The following is a 22,407-nucleotide window of genomic DNA, read 5'->3' as shown; positions in this document are numbered from 1 at the left end:
AGAAAATTTAAATATTTTACCTTGAATGTTTATATGGAGGTCAAGTTTAGTCTGGTCTATTTGAAGGGTTGTTGTGGCCAAGTATGAAGACAATACACCAAGATCTGAAAAGTTATGAAAAAGGTTAGTTTGTTGACAGCAACGGGAAAGCCGTCATGACCCTAAAATGCAAACTGAAAGTTCTAGCCTATACACACTGTTGAGGATAGCCGTTCAGCATTTTTCAATAATAAATAAAATCAATGCAATGATAAAATCAGTAACTTGCAAGTCTTCTAACATTTTTACAAAGAATGAACATATATATTTTTTTCCTAATAATTCTATGATGACGTTCAGCCTTTTATATTATAACAAGATATCGGAAAGATATATCAGAAATGAATTGGCCCGTGGACTTTAATGTCAATCATAGAGCTCTTATGCAAAATGTAATGGTAAGCAAACATCCAGCATGAAATTTTCAAGTAGCTAAAAGTGAAATAAAATTATTAAAAATACTTTGTCATATAAATTCAACTACTGTTGGAAATTGACCCACATGTTTGATTACAAATGTATTACATCTATATTGTCCATAGAAATAATAAATTAATTTTCAGTCTCTTTCTCTTTGCGCTTTCACACAGATTTAAATTATTCAACTCCATGATTTTCAGAAGGAAAACAAATCTTCTGATCATCAAACACTAAAAATTACTATACCAACTGTAAATTGCAGTCTGTGCGAAAGACTGTCGGTCCTCGGACCTCGCCAACTAAAAATCAGTAGGGCCGAGATAAATTTCGATACAGTCAGTTGTCATGTCCAAATAAAATTTCAGCCAGTTTGAAACAATTTTTGGCCTTCTAAAATATGCAAAGCTTCCAAGATCAATCTATTTTTTTTAATTTTTGCTTGTATTCACAGACCAAGATAACCAAAATCACCGCAGGATACGACCAGTTTTTGCTAAGTAATGTAAGCCACCATCTTGTCTTTGATAATTTCCTTACCAAAACATATTTTTTCTCCAATCTTCAAAATTAAACCTTTGAAAGATGTATTGTTTTCTTGTGAATTATGCTAATGTTTTATTAATTATGTTTCTGTATATTTTTTTCATAGTATCTTATAGTTGAGTCTGACAATTCATATATGCTAAATATTTTTCTTTATAATTATGGCAATATCCCTCCCCCATCCCTACAAAAAAAACCTTTCAGAGTCCGGGCCGGTAAAAAATCATCAGGGCCGGAAATAAATCTAAGGATTCAAGTCCTTGCGGCAGGAATTTTTTTTTGACTTTCGCATTGACTGAAATTGTATATGATATTCAATAAAATCTTCTTTTAGAAAAACAAGTTTGCATATAATTGTTTTAGGCAACTCATTTTTAAAATGCTGTACAGCTAGCCTCAACAGTGAGTATATGCTAGTCGTATGCGACTCGCATACAGCCAGCACTTTTGTCAAACAATACTGGTTCATACTGCTAGCCACTGCCATGATTAATTATTCCTTCCTCTACCAATTCATAAACTTCCATCAACAAAATTTTTGAATACTAATAGTATAATAATCATATAGATGTTAAAAAATAAAAGTAATGATGACTTAATATGATGTATATAAAATTCCACTGCTAAAGACAAGTTGTTTTTATTGATAGTTTATATCAACAAAGGTAATGAGGTCAGTTTCATCAGTGTATGATGACTTTTAAATTTTTGTTTAAAGTAAAAATTGATAGTCATCAAATTGTTCTAAATATTACCATACTGTTATACAGAGTTCCAGATAATTTTTTGACACTGGGGGTAATTACTTACCCCCACTTTCCAGAATGTGGGGGTAAATTTAAATAGATCAAAAATCTATCGAGTAAAATTTTGTGTGAAAAAAATGTCAATTTGATTAGCCCTTGAAGCAACCATGCACTACATGTGTATTAATAAATCCTTGCAATTATCAAGAAAATAGAACAATTGTTTTATCAAGCACCTAAGCAATAAAGACGTAATTTGGTCGACTGGTTTACAGAGAAAAATAGTTGAAAGTATCTTGACGGGTATTAATTGGAAATAGATACACAGTCAACTGTTAATGGAAGCGGTCAATCAGCTGTTTCGAAAATGAAAGTACACACCAAAAACGCTTCAAATTTACATTCTTTGCGTAATAAATTTACAGAGTGCGTAAATGAACACAACAAATTGGTAACGTTGTACGTTTTTAGTTGATTTTAAAGCGTAAAATACGCCGATACTCACATTATCTGGAATCTGTTATATTTAATAATATAATCAGTAATCTTATTATTATTGACCTGTGGTTTTGAATTTTAATACAACTACTTTTTTCATATAAATGTCTATAAATTTACAAATAAAAAATCTATAAAATTATGGACTGACCATAAATATGAAATCCTACATCTGATGAAGGTAAAACTGTGGAAATCAGATCTACATGTATGAAATAAGTATATCTGAACTTGAGTCATATTGTATTTAACAATTATAATTATTACCAGTCCTTTAAAATTTTGGGACCTCTAGGATAGGATTTTATTCATTACAGGGCTGGGGCAGTACCTCTAGTCGCTTGCAAAAATCATGATCACAAAATTGAAAACTATCATTTTTCACCAATTATAACATTTTACCTGTATACCATGACAAGTTTTGGGCCTATTTTGTTTAGCTTAGATAGCTAATACAGTAAATTGAGTTATAGAGATGTGTTCAAAAAGTAGTCAAAAATGTAATAATAATTTAAGAAAATATCTTTCCATGTTTCTGAATAAGTCCAGATATTAATTATGTGGTTTCAACAATAAAGAGTGATAAAACAAACCAATATGTTAATAAATTGAAAAGTGGACCGAGTTGAAAAAAGGCCGAGCTGACTCGGGGCCGAGTACGTTTTAGGACCGAGTTTGTAATGCACTTAAATTTGCAGTCTATCAAGCGAAATATATCAATAGCTTTACCAGATTGTGAAGAAAACTTGATTATTTATACGGAATAGATTGCAACCAAAATATCAACGTAATAGCTGGGACTTCGTAATTGATAGCAAATCTTCTCAGCCGTTTCTCGGAATGACCAAGATGGCGATTTCGGGAAAATGACGTCAGAGGGAATATAGTTCGTATTCATACGCATACAAATTTTTACTCTGTCATTCACACTTTTTAACCATTTTAAGCTTGAAAGTTATCTAATATGAAAATCGTATTCCATTTTTCCTGAATTATTGTGTTCTATGATAGTTAGTTAATTTATGACTTGATAAAATTGGCACCAAATGTATGCAAGTACTTTGGCTCTCGTGCATCGGGAACCAGAAGGTAGAACAAATTAACTGGTTCTCATTAAATTTTTATCGACTGCTAGCGTAGTAATATTCAAATCGCGTAAAGCAATGGTATATGTAATTTTGTGATAGAAGGATTTAAAATTTAGTAATAAAATGACCAGTCAATTTCAAAATAGATACGGTATAATGATGATCTGAATATTATGGCAAAATATTGGAACTATTTTTGCTCAGCGCAGCTAGATAGCCTAAACGCGTTCAAAGGGTAGTAAGCTGAATTTATCGTAATTACATTGGGGGCTTGCGCCCCCAAAAACGTTTTGTGCCCAGTTAGCTAAAATCATGCCTGCCCTTAATATGAACCACAGTGATTTTATGGCATCAAATAATTGAAGTCACACATAGTTAGTTGATAAGTATCTAGTGAAAGTCATTATTTATTTATAACAATTAAGATTTACACTACACGACCAATCAATAAAACAATAGAACATTAATTTCAGCAACTGAAACAGTTTACATCTGTGCACCTTCTATATGTATACATTGTTAAACTCACAAATAACAAATAATAACAGATCACATATCAATATTGCATTTAATATCTACTAGATATCTAATTTAATAACACACACACACACAACATGTACATCAAACTGGATGTTTATATCTGACTTTTTTTTACATGTGAAATGGACATTTGTAATCTAAACTGCGCCATGAATTTGATATATGATATAAATGTAATCAACTGACATGTAGCATATGACATAACAACTGTAACAAATAAAATAAAGCATTTATTTAGTATAATTCTTTAGAATTTAATAATTAACCTAAGCATGCATGCAAATAGTTTAACTACATGTACCTAAAGTAAACCAAAGTGAACTGGCACATGCCAGCCGTCTGATCATGGGCTTCCCTATATTCAGTACTTATATTGAAATTTTGCATAAAAATGATAAATGGTTTTGTAGACAGTTTTTCAAAAGTATGACTTTATTAATAATTTGAAAAATAACATCTTTTATAAAGATATGCAATACAATAGACATAGAATGAAGTGTTTACATCATGATTTATTAACATCATACTCACAATGTCCAACTATATCCCATACACTTGGAATACATTTAGACTATTATGGAGATACAAGTAAAATAAAATTACACACTTTCAGTTTAAAGGGGAATAATTCATGGAATTTACCTGCCACAGATATGAACCTTGCCACATATGATGTATATAGGAACTTTTTTACTATTTTTTTTCCAGTTTTATGTAGAGGGATAAACAAACATTAATAATGTGTCGTTCTTTGGTGCCATGTAACAGTTTAAAATGCATAATAACACACATATACAATGTATATAGCAATGATTATGACAATAAAGTAAACTTAACTTCAATAAAAAAACTTTCCTTACTTTAACAGCTGACAAACAACAAAGAAACAACTTCAATAAATAATAAATAGAACATATTGTATTGCACTCTATAGAAACACAGAGGTATTTCACAGAACAAAGAAATTGTTGTAGGGTTTATAAATACCAATGTACAAAACAATTATTTGCATTTATGTGTTGAAATCATTGATTTTTAACAACAAACAAAAATTGAAAAATTTATAGTACAGCAATTTAATTTAGGTCTTCTGCTGCAATATGCATGTATATCTTGTATATTATATAACTGTAACTAATGTATAAGATATATAAGCGATTTGTAACATATTCCAAGAACAAGTGTTAAACCTATAAATATTGATAGCACTTATACCTACAAAATGTTGCAAATACCTTTGTTACCTACAGCATTTCAGCAGTTTTAATATTTGTAAATTATTAATCGTTTCTCTGTAGCCATTTAACATTTAGACAGTCTCTTTGGGCATGTATATAAACCATAATCTGACATTTTATATATATTATATAATGTATATAACCATTTATTGGTTCAAATCTAATGTGATTTTAACCTATGCCAACAGTATAGAGCCAGGCCAGCCTGTACATCCATGTAGTCTGACCAAGCTCTATACTGTTGGTAGCTCAATGTTTGTATTTTAATATTGAAATCCTTTTAACTTTGAACAGACTGTTCTAAATGCAAAGAAGGGCAAATAACATAAAACATAATTCAGCAGGTTAAATGTGTTAACACATACAGTATATCAATATATAAATGAATAACACAACATGTATAAAAAGAATGTGATGCCCATTAACTCTCATATTGCAATATAAATCAATATATTAATATAACAAATTATCATGAACTATGCACCTTTTCTCCGGAACAAGAACTTAATTCATATTCTGAATTGATTAAATCTCATTTCTATAGTACAAAACAAATTTCATAAATCAGTATACAAAACAAAGACTGAGCTTGTAAAAAAGTGTGAGCCATTGACTACTTATATCATTTGTAATTTTATAAATCACTTTTGTATATAACAGTTGTTTATGTAAAAATGACGAACACTATTCATGAGCAATTACATAAATGCTGCAGCTGAATCTATTGTAATATATTCATAACAAGTATGAGAAGGAATGCAAAATTATTAATTCTACAACTTTTACATCATTGAAATTTAAAACAACAAGGTATGGTAAGATGATATCTTAATATTAGTAGTGGACAAATGCCCACAAACCAGTAGCAAGTTTTTTGAAAATCTGTAATCTGATGTTGCTGATGTCACTCATGTTGTGTCAAATTACTCTATCATAATGCGAGTTGTATGAACTAAAATTGCTGTACTGTTGAAACTATTTGTTCTGTGTAGATGGATAATCATAAAAGATAAAAGATGTGACATGCATATATTACTACATAATTACAATTCTCAACACTTGTAGTTTTCTTTATCAACTCAGAATAAGAATTTACAGATATCCCAAGATATCTCACATTATTGACTTTTGCTCTGATGAAATATCTTCCCTTTAAAATATTATAACAAATATAACAGCTTATATATTATTGTACTGACCTACAAAATGATTGTCCAGCACATTATTAAGTACAAAGTTTTAAAATGCATTATTAAATTTTATCAACAAAGCTCCCATAAAAAAATAACAAAGGCATAAAATTTAGTGATCTCTTTAAAATGTTACAAAAAGATCAGAAAATGGTTAAATTGTGAAGAATCCAAGCACTTATGACACTGATGTTCAGACTTCAACAAAATGGTCAATCCTAAAGTCTCAGAAATATAATTGTGTGTTGGAATTATAATGATAAACACCGGGTATCTAAATAAGTCAAGAATATGATACATGAACAAGTGTAATTGCAAGCAAAATAAAATTTCATAATTTTTATTGGTCCTATGCTTTAAATGTGCAAATCTACCTCTAGTACAGAATAATAACAAATGAAAGATGTTTTATTAAAGGTGCCCTTAGCAATAAAATTTTAGATTCTACATAGTGAACATTTGTGCCAAATTCACTTAGAAATGTCCTAGTTAATAGACAAGATACCAAAATAAGACTAAAATTTAGTCCATTAATATTAATGTGTGACCTTGACCTCTGTGCTGTTGATCTGGGTCTTCTGTTCATGACATGGTCTCATCACATTTCCGCCAACTTCTTTAAAAGTGTATGAATGAATGGCAAAATTATAGGCCAGACATGAAAAAAGAGAGAGAAAAAAACAACAACTTATTTTAGGCCTTAAATCTCTCTGTATTATGATAAACTTAAAATGTTTAAATCTATAAGTGACAAATAATGGACTGGACACAAAAATGACTCCATTTTGGGCCTTTGACCCCTATTTGTAGCCTTGACCTTTTAAGCTATAGATCTTGGTCTACATGTATTAAAAGTGTCCATGTTAATTGTTTCATGCCTGTTAACATTTAAATTCTTCTTAGTAATTTATAATGCTGTCAAGAAATGACAAATGTATAGGTTAATTTTGAAGGACCAGTATACCATACATGTATAAATTTAGTTTCCTTCCAGCTATGAATTTAATTAAGAATATGATATATATTTTTTACACGAAAGGTGAGAAGAAAAAAAAATGACAAATTAATTCAGAGCATACATATGTCAGCTTAAAGATAAACACATACATCAGCTTACATGTGACATCAAATTTGTAACTTATATATTTCTTTACTTTTGTTTTATGTACATGTATACATTACAAATACACCAGTTTAACTGAAGTACTAGTAATATGTTGTTCATTGGAACTGTCACATATGTCTCCTCTATATACACTATAAAAATTCTTTTTATACATGTATATAGTACATAGTACATATTAATTGAAATTTGAATAGACCAAGAACAGATTATTCATATACATTGTTAGCCAACTAACCACTTATGTTCCACAATCAAACATAAAGTAATACCAAATAATTTGACAAAGTTTGACAAATTTATAACTTAACCTGTTGACCTATTCGTTTTTCTACCCATCTTCAGAATTGACCATAAATCATCAAGATAGCTATTGAGAGCAAATTAAATGAAGAATTGTTAAAACATGTGGACTCTAGAGTCAAGATCCATATTCTTCTACCTTGATCTTAAAAATATCATTTAGGCAGAAATTCTGAGCAAGTTTAATTAAGAATTGAGTACAGTGTTCCACTCTGACCTAAATTGTGTTAGTGTGCTGTAAAATCTACCAAACAAACAAAGTTCCACCAGAGTTAACCAGATTTTCATATGAGTAATCAAGTCTTTTATTTGATGTAATGAGTGACCTGTTGTTGTTTTCTTTAACAATCATGACCGATAATCGACTCTTTCATGATTTCAATGGCACAACCATTTTGACAAAGTCTGATAAAGATCAATTAAATAATGTGCTCAGGTGTGTTAAGTGGATGCTGCACACTGAAAAGTTAAACCTTGTAGTCACTGTGTGCTCAGGTAACATATAAATAGGTTAGTAAAAATCGATTTATATCTTATAAATGAATCTTTGTTAATGAAAAAAGTAAAACAAAGCTGTAAACAGCAATAATAATCAAAACGCTGTCAAGCATAATTTAATATTCACTTAAACAAATATTCATTTTAAAATGCACACAAACTTGCACATTTAGAAACACACGCACAGGCTACATTAAGGATCATTTTGTAGCAGAGTTTTTTTTGTATTGATATGATACATATATTAACAAAGAACCAACATACAAAACCTTTATGGTTTCATTCTTATGCAAATATTCAGAGAAGTACTCAAAGAAGTTGAAGAACATAATTGTGTAAACTGATATTATTGTGTCAGAGAAATATATTGTGTCTATAGACATGTTTCAATGTATACCCTGTAATCTTCTAAACTCAGAGAGAGCTTCTAAAGTCTCAAACTTAATCCATACAATTATAATGAAACATTGTTGAAACTTGTTTTCTAAATAAATGTTAAAATGTTCTACTTTTCAGGTATACAGTTTGAATTTTGATTTAAAACAATCTTAAGATACAGTGAGATTTCTTCAATGTCAAACATATCAATAAATGTTAAGATGTCTTATCAATAAATGTTAAGATGTCTAAGATGACTTGCTGTTGAGGGCAACTACGCTTCTACTACGCTGATATCTTAGCTCAATGGTCTTGCACTTCCTGGAGAACACAATATGATAAAGCACCTCTGCAGCCATTTTTCACCCTATTGGCATCATTCAAATAACTCCTGTAAGCTACTTAAAAACTTTTGCAAAAGGGAACTTTCCAAGAATCGTTCTTGTGGAGTTTGGTCCAGTATTTTATCTAGTAGTTAGAGAAGAAATTTTCTTTATATCTAGCGTTGGGATCAGTGGTACAGACATCAGGTAATTATAAAAGCTCCTCATCTCAGAGCAGTTTTATCTTCAGATGAGTTAGGAATGAGAGTTATGATCTTTACAATCACAACCTCTCAAGTTTCATAATGTCTTCAAAAACATTATTGTAAAAATTTGCATCTATAAAAAATAACAAAACAACAGATTTAGAACCAACACTGGATTGTTTGTTAAAAAAATTTGCACAGATTACAATATTCCAGATGAGTGAAGTCAATGTTGAGTGTAAGTCAATGTTGGCAACGGCAGTATCTCACTTTAACAATACTTAATCTTGACTGCTGACCTCATTTTCACCACTATGACACCTTCACTGCAGATCTCAGTTTATAATGCCGCTGCAAGATATCATTATCTTAACTGCAGGTCTCCATGTTATGAATCTCTCCACATAGCATTTCTCATTTTACGAATTTCAGCACAATAGAAAATGACCTTGACTGCAGGTCTCATTTTATGATTTTCACCACACTGTAGTCACTTTGACTGCAGGTCTCATTTTTTGACTTTTTTCTTTACTTTAGGCTAAATTATATAATACCTTTCATAACAATATCCTTCCTTAACTAAAATATTCTAAAACTCAAAAAACAGTCTCATATGCTTTTTACTTCTTTCAGCTTTACAAAAAGATAAAGCTTCACAGCCACAATATTACACACACCATTTCCGTCCTGAATGCTTCATTGGACTATCACTACATATAGATATATGTTAATATTGCGTCACTTAGAGTAATGTCTTTATCAAGACCTTTAGTATTTATCACAAAGATATTTGTTAGTTTCACTTTCACTTTATATATAGATATCTTCATAGGTGATGATGAATATAGGAACATGAATGACTAACAATGATGAAGATGATGATGATGTAGGATCACAGAGTGGTTGTAATGATGGTCTAGCTATCATCTGGAGTGGTAATTTCTATACTGTGTTCTGAGTGGTAGTCATCACCCTGTAAAATAAAACAATACCTTCATTTTACCATTTGAACATACATTTATTTACCTTAATATTATATTCACAAAGCCATGATTCACATTTTGCAAGTGAAGCACATTAAAAGATTAAATCTAGTTCTTTCCCTATAAAATACCAACACATTTTCTATTTGAGTTCTCTCTGTTTTATTTCTTCCTTTAAATAGATTGTGTGAATTGGGAGAAATGTTAAGCTACTTTCCTGCATATAAGTCAAAGTAACTTGTCTTAGGAGACTGATTTATAAAACATTTGGACAGATTCACTAGTCAAAGCTGCATGCCTAATATTTAAGCTTCAGACACAACAATATTAAGATTCTATAAAAAGTCTATGTGACCCTACTGGTTGGGGGCAACTTTGACCACTAAAACAATGGTTACATGATTGTAAAATATAAGACCATCTACATGTAGATCTTTTGATTTCTAGCATGAGAATTTTTAAAGACTTTTCTTATAGTGATCACACACTAGGGCAATAATTTTAACCTCTTCTGCACAGGACCACTAGATGATGCTACATTGAAATTTAAGCAGGACATTTTTTAAGATTTACTTTTTTGTTGCTAAGACCAAGCAGAATTCTGCACAGAGTAGAATTGTTTGAACAATTTTGATACAGCTTCATGTAAGGAACAACCCAAGCCCAATTTCATCAACATGGATCAATGGAATCATTGTCATTAGAGGACATACATTATATTATCCTAAAATAACTCAATCTCGCACATTGTTTCAGGTTAATTTACAAGAGGGCCATGATGGCCCTGAGGTCGCTCACCTGTATATAGGCCCACCCAACCCCCACCCCCCAACGTTGCAAGGCCAATTTAACCAAAGGGCTTTTATTTGCACAAACTTGGTAGACACCCATAAGATGTTTCATGCTAAACATCTAAGCTCTAGCTCATTGGGCTTTTTAAAAGAAGATTTTTTTTAAGTTTTTACTATACACATATAGTTAAAAACAATGACACCCCTGGGGCAGGGCCAGTTTTGACCCAGGGGCTTTTATTTGAACAAACTTTGTAGACACTTACTAGAAGATGTTTCATGCTTAATATCTTAACTCTAGCTATTTGGGTTTTTTCAAAGAAGATTTTTTTTAAGTTTTTGCTATATAAGGAAAATCAATGACCCCCGGGGCGGTGCCAATTTTGACCCCAGAGCTTTTATTTGAACAAACTTGGTAGACACCTATTAGAACATGTTTGATGCCAAATATCTTAGCCATAGCTCTTTGAGTTCTTTAAAAGAAGATTTTTTAAGTTTTTACTATATGCATATTTTGACCCCAGGGCTTTTATTTGAACAAACTTGGTAGACACTTATTAGAACATGTTTCATGCTAAATATCTTAGCTCTAACTCTTTTGGTTCTTTAAAAGAAGATTTTTTAAAGTTTTTACTATATGCATATAGGGAAAATCAATGACCCCCCGGGGCGGTGCCAATTTTGACCCCAGGGCTTTTATTTGAACAAACTTGGTAGACACCTATTAGAACATGTTTGATGCTCAATATCTTAGCCAAAGCTCTTTGAGTTCTTTAAAAGAAGATTTTTTAAGTTTTTACTATATGCATATAGAGCAAATCAATGACCCCCCAAGGCGGGGCCAATTTTGACCCCAGGGCTTTTTTTTAAACAAACTTGGTAGACACCCATTAGAACATGTTTCATGTTAAATATCTTAGCTCTAGCTCTTGGGGTTCTTTAAAAGAAGATTTTTAAGTTTTTACTATATGCATATAGGGAAAATCAATGACCCCCCGGTAGGGGTGTGGATCATCGAATTAGTGACAATCCGATCCGAACCACGATTCAGCACTTATGATTCACAAATCGAACCACAAATCTTTTGTTATCAAGACACCCATAAAAACATGTACATTAGTTATAAAAACATGTTTATTTAAAAAAAAAAAACAACAACAACAATATACTAAACATTAAACATATAAAATATACACTAGGTTTATGTTTTTATTCTTTGGATGAGTATTTTTGTTTTGTTTTTTGAAACCAATTACTTCCTAGCTCAGCATCATGTTACATGGTCTTTAACCGGCAAATTGTATTTAGGTAAACTTCATATAATTTATACTCAAATAATATTTTTCTCGATTTTAAGAGTGTGAGAAACAGTGAATGTATATAAAAAGATTAAATCGCGATCTACGATCTCTGGGCTTACGAATATTCAAACTCGATTTTTCACTTTGATTCGTGATTATCCGAGTACTCGGATACTCGCCCCAGCCCTACCCCCCGGGGCGGGGCCAATTTTGACCCCAGGGCTTTTATTTGAACAAACTTGGTAGACACTCACTAGAAGATGTTTCATGCCAAATATCTAAGCTCTAGCTCTTAGGGTTTTTTAAAAGAAGATATTTAAAGTTTTTTCTTTCGGTTGCCATGGCAACCAGAGTTCTGCATGGAATTAAATTCTTTGAACAATTTTTAAAGGTGACCACCAAAGGAACATTCCTGTGAAGTTTGGATGAAATTGGCTTAGTGGTTTATGAGGAGATGTCATTTAAAGTAAAAGTTTATGGACGGACGCCGGACGAAAAGCGATCACAAAAGCTCACCCTGTCACTTTGTGACAGGTGAACTAAAAATGTATACCGTATCATCCAGGTTCAGTTATTATTACAATAATTACTGGCCTATAACTTCAATGTTTATTTACAAAGTTACCAGGTTATCTCTTTAAAAATTCATATATAAAGGTTTGTCACTTAACATACTTACCACACACCCACTGACATCTATTTTTAATGAGTTTTTAATTTTGTTTTCCTTTTGAAGACATAAAAGATGATAAATAATTTAAATATTTTACCAGTACCTGATCACATGCTATATATGTAGATATAATAAGCAAACTGTACCTGCTCAATCTTCTTGTCAAGCATTTCAAAAAAGGCTATCTGACTATGGGTCACCCTGATGTTTTGTTTCCCTCGAAATTCTTTTACTTCTTTATTAGGTGGAACAGCTAACCTATCCTGAAAATACCAGATAAATTTATGTCTATAACACCAGTATTAACACCGTTACTCTAGCATCTAAACATTTCAAAAGTCTGGCCTAGTCTAGCCTATATATGTTTCATACCCCAATCAAACATACATGTAGTCTGGTGTTTGGTAAGGGTATAAAAAATGTTACAAAGTGTTGCACTATATGTAATTTATTCTCAAAACTAACTGATCTCATATGATATTGATATAAAGGGGAAAGTGTGTTCACTATTAATTAGCTTATTTGGTGAAAGAAATAGAAAGAATCTTACATTTTTGTCATCAAAAAATGCTTTTAGTAATCTGTTGAAGAAAAGTGATAAAATACTTGGCACAGCCTCCTTTTTTGATGAAATTAAGTGAGTTGAAAATGCATAGTTGTACATAGTTTCAGCAGTCTCAAATTTGGGTATTAATAATAAAACAATACCAGTTTTTACAAGTTTAGTTTTAAAAAAGAATGAAGCTGTTATAATGTCCGCAAAATTATTTTGGAGAACAGACAGCCATCTACCCTAAAAGCTCATGTGAGCTCTGTGTGCTAAGGTGAGCTTAAAGCTGCATGCCTCCAGATGAGCCAAAATATTTCATGAAAAACGAACTTGAGAAAAATGTACTAAGAATTTTAAAAAAATTAAATAGAATTAAGATAAAAGTAAATATTTTCAATATACATAACGTGCGATAAATGACCGATCATATTTCCACTGCGTTACTAATGCAGTGACAGGTATTTTTGCATATTTTGACCCTTTTTTGGAGACATACATGGGCTGTAAGTGACATTTGTAATTAATGTTCACTTCACAATACGTTTACATTTTAACACATTTTCAAAATGTTCATAAAAATAAACATGAATCTGGAGGCATGCTGCTTTAAATATACATTCAGGCGAGCTATAAAAATCATCGAAATCTGACACATAAAAAAGCCTCCAAGATCATAAAATCTGAAATTTACATAGAAAAAAATCTACAAAGGATGATAAGAAATATACTCAAAATTTAATTGAAAACTGATAGTGCAATTTAGCCTGATTTGAGTGAGGAAACTTAGTTATGCTTTTCCCTTTTTGGTCAGTTTGAACAATAAAAATGATTATTCTAGAAAAGGGATGAGGGAATGCCACAAATTTTTGGTTCTGACCTACATAAAATGGTACACAAATCTCTTAATATTTCCAATCCTGTCATGTCAAAAAAACCTCAGTGGAGTCCCTTTAAATGAAAACATACATTTTATTTACCCAAGAGCTTTAAGAATTTAAATAGTATTAGGGCTTCATTGTATAGAGTAATACATTACCATTTCTTTTTGTTTATATGCTGGATACTCAATATCTAAGTGAAGGGTAGTCTGCTTGGGAGATCCATTGAGATTAGGTGGTGGTGGTTTTAATGAATTAACTATGGTTTTTACAGGTGACATCTTAGACTTTGTCTTCTGTTGTCCGCCAGTCTCCTTGTTTTCCTTATTCTCCTTATTCTCACCTATACAAATATAATATGAGCCGCGTCACAACAAAACCAACATAGAGCGTTTGCGACCAGCATGGATCCAGACCAGATCAGGATCCATGCTGTTCGCTTACAGACCCTATAACAAGTAGAGAAACTGATAGCGAACAGCATGGATCCTGATCAGACTGCACTGATGCGCAGGCTGGTCTGGATCCATTCTGGTCGCAAACCCATTTTGTTTGTTTTGTCATGAAGCGGCTTATATGAAGTGTAATATATATAGTTTAACAAGACAGGAATTTTCTCAATCACAGATTGAAACATTTTTGTTTAGAAATTATTATTTGAAAAAAAAGCAATACATGTCTATTATATATAATTCAGTAATTGAGGTGTTTATTTACTCCAGCGCAGATTATTATTATAAAAAACTTTTCTAGAATGCTTCATGCCAAATAATTTGGTGGGGGGAGGGGAGCCCCCCTGCCCATATTTGATTAAATGAGTGCACTAACAACTTTGGTAGAGGACTGCACCACTAAAAATATCTAAGACCGTGAACACAGAGATAGTAATTAAATATGACAGACACTAAACTATCAGATTATCCCATTAGCACATTAGTATCAGGGGAGATCCCATTAAACAGATCTATAGCAAATACTGTTAAAACAAAACCTAGTTGGTATACACCTATTTCCTTATTCCATCAAGTGGATACACTTGTCAACAGACATAAAACTTCATAGAAACATACTGACATAATTTGTTCCACAAACAAGGTCACATGGGAATAGGCATCTAATGACAAGGCAGCTGCATGATGAGAATTGAAAATTGTGAGATGTGACAAACCTGATAGTTAAAAGGTCAAACTCATTAGGTGTGATCTGTGGGGAGAACAGTGGTCTAAATTGTTAGAAATGTATGAATATGTCAGTTATAATCCAACATTAAATACAAGCTCCTAAACTATCTGTGTGTGTCTAATAATTAGCACATTTGTAGGGACATTTCTGTATATTTGGATAACTAAAAAAAAATTTTATTGTTTCAAGTCTATCATCAATTTATTTCAGATCTATCAGAGCATTTACAGTGTATAAAACTATTGATCTGCTGCCTATACTTTATAAATACCTGAAGGAAGGAATGGCTTATGCACAAAATCATTGTTAAACAGTTAAAACTTTTGTTCTGCAACAGTTTCTGTTGTATTTCTTCATACAACATTCATGTGTGTTAAATAGCAAGAGACATTCTATGTTACAACTCTTTCAAGAACTGACTATAAGATTGTTTAAAGCTTTTAGGGAGTAGACAGACTTTCTTGGTCATTAGAGAAAAACTGAACAAAATAAGAGAGCCATCATGGCCAGATGGCTCTCCTGAGATCCATTACTAGTAAAGGTCACAATGTAATAATGAAGAAGTAGTTAAACAGGTCTCATTTGAGTAATTTTTCATCCAGCGAACCATGAATTATATAATTTCAGTAGATGTCTACTATGTAAATCCTACATGTTAAACATCTAAGAAGTAGGATATGCGCTTTAACACAAGAAGGCATAATAAATGTTTTTTTCCCTTAACATCTATATATACTAAGAGTCCCCTAGCCAAGGGTGTGACCAAATTTGAACATGAGACACGATTTAAATACCTCAGCTGAAGATTATCTAGATAATGCTACCCACAAAATATCTTAGCTCAGGGCATTGTGGTTTAGTAGAAGAGAACTTTTTAAAAATCAACATTTTTAGCTTCTTTGACCCAGGTATTCAATAAACCAGAATGATTTAAGCAATTTTGGTAGAGCTTCATGCAAGGAACATTGCATACAAATTTCACTCAGTTTATTCAAGTGGTTTCAAAGGAGAAGTCATTGGAAAGTTAACAATGGACAGATATACAGACTAAGAAAAGGCCATCACAAATGATTGTTATATTATTTGTGAGCTAAAATCTTCATGCAGTTTTCAATGTACAATTGGTTATTCCATTAAACAAATCATGATTTTGTATTTTTCCCTTTATTTTTGCTAATTAAATACTACTGAAAGCAAACTAAAATTTACCTGAAATTAATCACAATAAATAAAATGCAATAAAATGATATTAAGCCTTCACTTGTACTTAATATCATTACTGCATTTACCTGTTTTCTATACAATCTTTCTATGCAGAGTAACCTTGGACCAAACATATTCTCTATACATTCTTTATAAATAATACATACCTTCATATACAATACACATTTAGAAAGTAAAATTGAGTCTGGACCTGTTCCCTATTCCATATCCATATACAACAAAACCTCAGGTCTGAATATGTTCCCTAAGTATACAATATCCATATACAAAGAAACTTTGAGTCTGAACATGTTCCCTATACAAAATCCATATACAAAGTTACATTGAGTCGGAATATGTGACTATACAATGCTTAACTTATAGTTAATTGGAGTCTGAACATGTTCCCTTTATAATTATCATATACAAAGATTCCTTGGAACTTAATGTGTTCCTTAACAAAGTGCCCAGTGTGAATATATTCCCTATACAAAGTAACCTGGAGTCTGAACATGTTTCCATACTTTTTAATGGGTCTGAATATGTTACCTATAAAATCTTTATATTCAAATAACATTGTGTCTGTACATGTTCCCTATACTATCTTTATATACAAAGTAACTTTAGGCCTGAACATGTTCCCATACTAAGTAACTTTAGGTCTGAACATTATTATTTCAATATCATCTTTATACAAAGTAGCCTTGGTACAATCCACCACAAACTTTGGCATTTTACTGAACATCCGCTGAGAAATGATTTGTTTAGGGTAACTAAATAACTGTATTTAACAAATGAGAATAGTAATATAATTATATTCTATTTCTATCTTCAGCCTAATTGCCCTATTGTCAGATTGTTTGTTGGTGTTTCAACTTTCTATATCATCTTCAATAGAACCAAATGGATACATTACAATACAATATAACACTTATCAATACATAGATTTTATCATTATGCTGTATTTACTGCATGTGTAGCTGATGGGTATTATCATACAATATTTCACTGCTATAAAAACTAGCTAAAGCTTTTGCAATAAATCATTAAAACACGTTGAATCATTTCCAGGGGTAAATGTTTATGTTTGTGAATTTGGTATTTCAGAGTTATACAAGAAGAGAATTGTCTCATTACTGTCTATAATGGTGTCCACTTAGCACTTATAGTGTTCAGATGCAGGAGTAGCTGGAGTTCTGTGCCTGGCACAAGTTTCTTCCCTTGTCACGTTTTGCCAAATATTTTGTTGAGAAATTGGCAATTACTTGCAAAACAATAATAACAACAGATAAGTACAGGTACTTTGAAAGTAAATACCCACCATCATAACATGAATAAAGTACTGTACAACTGGTACTAAAATTTAACAAGAATGATAGACATATATTTATTAACTCACCAAAATACATGTTGCACTGGTAAAAATATTTATAATGAAAAGTGACCCCGCCCTATATTCTTTCTGCAATGTTTTCATCAACATTGGCTCAGTGGTAGACAAGATGTTGTAGAAGTAAAATGTAAACAGACTTACAAAGTATGCCAAAACAATGAGTGATCATAAAAGCTCATTCCGACACTATTTGACAGGTGAGCTACTTAAATGTAATGGTGCCATCAACTTAATGTAAATATAGTAAATGGTCACATAATTATAGAAGTTTTGCTGTTTTTAGAAAACTTTAGGCTTATATGAGTATGCCATCTTAGTAAAATTTAAAATTTGAAAGCTGAGTAGGTCAAAATTAAAAAGAAGGTGAAAGGTCATCCAATTTAACATCCAGAACCCAAAATGAAAAGAACCAAACAATATAATTATGTTTAAAGTTATTCAAAATGTATATCATCCTAATAGCAAAAAAAAATAAAATTTCATTAAAACCTTTTTGTTATAATTATTATAACAAATAGTTTATTTTTAGTGACAGTTTAGTTTTATGAGTGTAATTAGATGTTGATCCAGTTTCTGCTATATTCTGATAAGAGACCTCTGGAACTTTTCACAGAAATCTCCAAGTTTTCTAGACAGAAATGTTATTTTTTTGGTAAACAAATATGAGATTTATTTCACCAATGAGAATACCAATATTTGTAAACAGCTTAAGCTATGTTACAATTTATCTTGCCCTGTACATACAGTAAAAAACCTTTGCAAAGCAACACCCTTTGGGAGACAAAGATTTTAGTTGTTACTAAGAGGTGTTATGAGAGGTTGGGAAAAATTCATAGTGAATTGATACTCTTTGGGAAGAACACAGGATTTTTTTTGGTTTTTCAGAGGCCTCTTCTTCAGAGGTTACACTGTACATTTATTATACCCCCACCACAAAATGTGTGGGGGGCTATAATGGATTCGCTTTGTTGCATCCGTCGGTCGGTCGGTCCGTGCGTCTCAATTTTCATGTCCGCTCTATAAATCCTTTACCAATTGAAGGATTTTCTTCAAACTTGGCTCAAATGTTCACCTCAACAAGGGGATGTGCAGAACCCATGTTGCCCATGTGTCAGCTCAAGGTCAAGGTCACAATTGAAGGTCAAAAATCAAACAGTCAAATATTAGACAGTATGTCGTATCCGCTCTTAAGTCCTACACTAATTGAAATATTTTCTTCAATCTTGGCTCAAATGTTCACCAAGGGGATGTGCAGAACCAATGTCACCCTTTTGCCCGCTTAAGGTCAAGGTCACACTTGAAGGTCAAAAATTGACTTAGAAAATATTCTTAAATTTTAACATGTATTTGAATATTTCTGAAACTAGTAAAGGTATTTGCTTGAAACTTTAAAATATATATGAAGTGTCACAATTAAGATATGCTGGTCAAGTTTCATAACTCTGTATTGCATTTTAACAAAGTTATGCCCCTTTTTAAGTCTTCAAATTTACATACAATCAAATATTAGACAATATGTCGTGTCCGCTCTATAAATCCTATGCCAATGGAAGAATTTTCTTCAAACTTTACTCAAATGTTCACCTCAACAAGGTTATGTGCAGAATCCATGTTACTTTTGTGCCGGCTAAAGGTCAAGGTCACACTTGAAGGTCAAAAATTGACTTAGAAAATGTTCTTAAATTTTAACATGTACTTGAATATTTCTGAAACTAGCACAGGTATTTGCTTGAAACTTAAAAGATATATAAGGTGTCACTAATAAGATATGCAGGTCAAGTTTCATAACTCTGTATTGCATTTTAACAAAGTTATGCCCCTTTTTAAGTCTTTAAATTTACATATAATCAATATTAGACAATATGTCGTGTCTGCTCTATAAATTTTATACTGATGGAAGGATTTTCTTCAAACTTTACTCAAATGTTCACCCCAACTGGGCAATGTGCAGAACTCATCTTACCCTTGTGCCGGCTTAAGGTCAAGGCCACACTTGAAGGTCAAAAATTGACTTAGAAAATGTTTAGTACATTGGGAAAATGAAAGGTTATTTGTAACTGTTTCGAACATGATTTAACAGTATATATTTATACTATTACCAGTACAATTAGTCTTTTTTTCACCAGAGATAATTTCTTTTTATGTATATGTATTTGTGCCACTAAAGTTATTCCCTTAACCACCTTTCCAAGTCGTCTTCTGTAAAGGACATTGGTGGGGGTATGAATCGCATTCAGCGATAGTTCTAGTTACCTTTAGATTTCTTTTTCTTGTTGTTATGTTTCTCTTTGCTGTAGTTATGTTCTCTCTCCTCATCACATAGTTTGGGAGAGTGCTGCTTACTACGACCACATCCCATTGTAGGTAAGATGAGCAACATTGAGCCTGGTTGTCACCTGCACAAACTTGTGCTCCCACACTCTTGTCTACTCTGAAATATCATACAATGAACAGTATAAGTTATCACTTTTAAAGCTTACCAAAACCTACTTTATTCCTTTCACCCGGGTCCAGATATCTTAAATGGACTTGTCCATCTTTCAATCTCGACAAAACTATTCTCATTTGTTGGGAAAGTTTCAAAATTATGTATTGACTGAATAGCAAACAGTGCAGACCATGATCACATGGCAAGGACATGCTGGGTAAGATTGGTCCGCACTGGTCGCATTAAAGTAGACTAAGGTTAAAGGTCTTGTCCAGCTTGCAATTTTGGAACTGTCCACTTTCAATTCAGGGATATCAAAATAAAAAGTTAATTTTTCAGCCAGTAGTAAAGAAGCTGACCAGACAGCATGGATGTGCGGAGGAGGCTTATAATTTCTGGTTACAGCAGGTTAAGAGTTAAAATATTTCATTTCTTACTAGATGAGCTAAAAATAGCAGTTTAAAATTTGGTTTTGAAAACTTTATTGTTTTTCTATACAATTCAAGTATTGCTTTAATAGTACAGGACATTTAGGAAACAAACACTTATATATGTAATTATGTACAATTAACATATAACATTAATCAGTTGACGTTGTATCTCAGTTTAGTACTTTACTATGTCAAACTACGCATAAGATTAACTACTATATAATCTTTGTGTCTTACATGCATTATTCATTGCAGCAAAAAGCTCACTGGTTTCTGTCATAATACTGTCAACTAAGCATCCAAGTATGAAGAGAAAATGAATAAAAGTGACTTAATTTTGTAATGGATATGGCCAGCTTTAAATATGGAACGATCGTTAGATTTTTGTAAGGAATTTAAATAACAAAATATAACAAGTGTACTGCATATGGTGCTTACACTTGCCTCTTGAGAGCATTAAATATCAATAATAAAATTTTATATAAGTTATATAACTCCTAAAAATATTACTCTTGAGATTATTCCCCCTGTATTACACTGTGTTTTGTTATGATTATTCCAATTAAGTTTCACCTTTTCATTTTTTTTAAAACTACATATTCTACTTTCTGAGCCATTTTAACAAAATTCTAAGTTATAGGAAAATATAGTCAGAAGGAATAGCTTTTTAGAATATATGTCCCTTGTCTTATAACTGTACTTGTCACAATAAGCAAGTATTCCAAGTTTCGTATTGATATCTTTTAAAGTGTTTGTGAAAATAGCTACATTAAAGTTTAAGCATGACAAGGAAAACTCAGCAATCAATAGTAGCTTAGCTTTTTCTTGAAACAGACAAGCTAAAAATGCCCACAAACAAATTGTCACAAAAACAAGTAAGAGCTTGACTTTTATGGAAGAACAGTAAACTTGCAAGCAATACATCGTTTAGTTGTCTTGAAATCCTAATAAATATAATGCAAAAACGTTTACCAGTCTGGACAAAGAATTTCTCAAAGTATGTACTTGATTTATTACATAGGAATTTTGGGTTCAAGGTTATATATACATACAAGTGCTGCAAAATGGTGCCAAGATCATTTAAAATCTTTCAGGCAAGTTATAATTAATGTGAAAACAACATTAATAATTTCTCATGGTAGCATTTTTTGTGGGTAGTCAATTTTGCATGTGACATATGCTGACAAAGTGTTGTAGTTTTAGCCATACACCTGGTTATGGTTTGATTTAATGAGTGAGTTTGCATGGGAATTCAGAAACCTCATTTGTTGTCATTATTTATGACTATAAATCTGTTGGAGCTAGACTGTGTATCAGTCTTGGAGATCTTAGTATGGTAACTCTGTCAACAGTTACGGACAAAAACTCAATCATTGGTTACCATCATAAATATACCAGGAACTAGTCTGTTTGTTTCTGGTACAGTAACTTAGTCAACACTTGTCGTCATAAATATAGAAG

At 31.8% G+C, this 22,407-nt stretch overlaps 1 protein-coding gene across 1 annotated transcript in view; it reads right to left on the bottom strand.

Annotated features, from left to right (window-relative positions):
- Positions 1-4,733: 4,733 nt before the first annotated feature.
- Positions 4,734-22,407, bottom strand: part of LOC132723477 (uncharacterized) — a 35,620-nt gene continuing 17,946 nt past the window's right edge. Inside the window, exons 2-5 of the mRNA XM_060708202.1 lie at positions 20,341-20,518; positions 14,468-14,652; positions 13,028-13,144; positions 4,734-10,106 (exon numbers count right to left, since the gene is read on the bottom strand). Of these exons, the coding sequence (XP_060564185.1) occupies positions 10,050-10,106; positions 13,028-13,144; positions 14,468-14,652; positions 20,341-20,467 (486 nt within the window). The 5' untranslated portion in view covers positions 20,468-20,518 and the 3' untranslated portion in view covers positions 4,734-10,049. The remainder of the gene's footprint in view (positions 10,107-13,027; positions 13,145-14,467; positions 14,653-20,340; positions 20,519-22,407) is intronic.

Source organism: Ruditapes philippinarum, unplaced genomic scaffold (genome assembly GCF_026571515.1).
Source record: "Ruditapes philippinarum isolate M1 unplaced genomic scaffold, ASM2657151v2 ctg611_1_1_1_1, whole genome shotgun sequence".
In the NCBI taxonomy this organism is placed as follows: Eukaryota; Metazoa; Mollusca; class Bivalvia; order Venerida; family Veneridae; genus Ruditapes; species Ruditapes philippinarum.
This window is presented reverse-complemented; position numbering and strand designations above follow the sequence as displayed.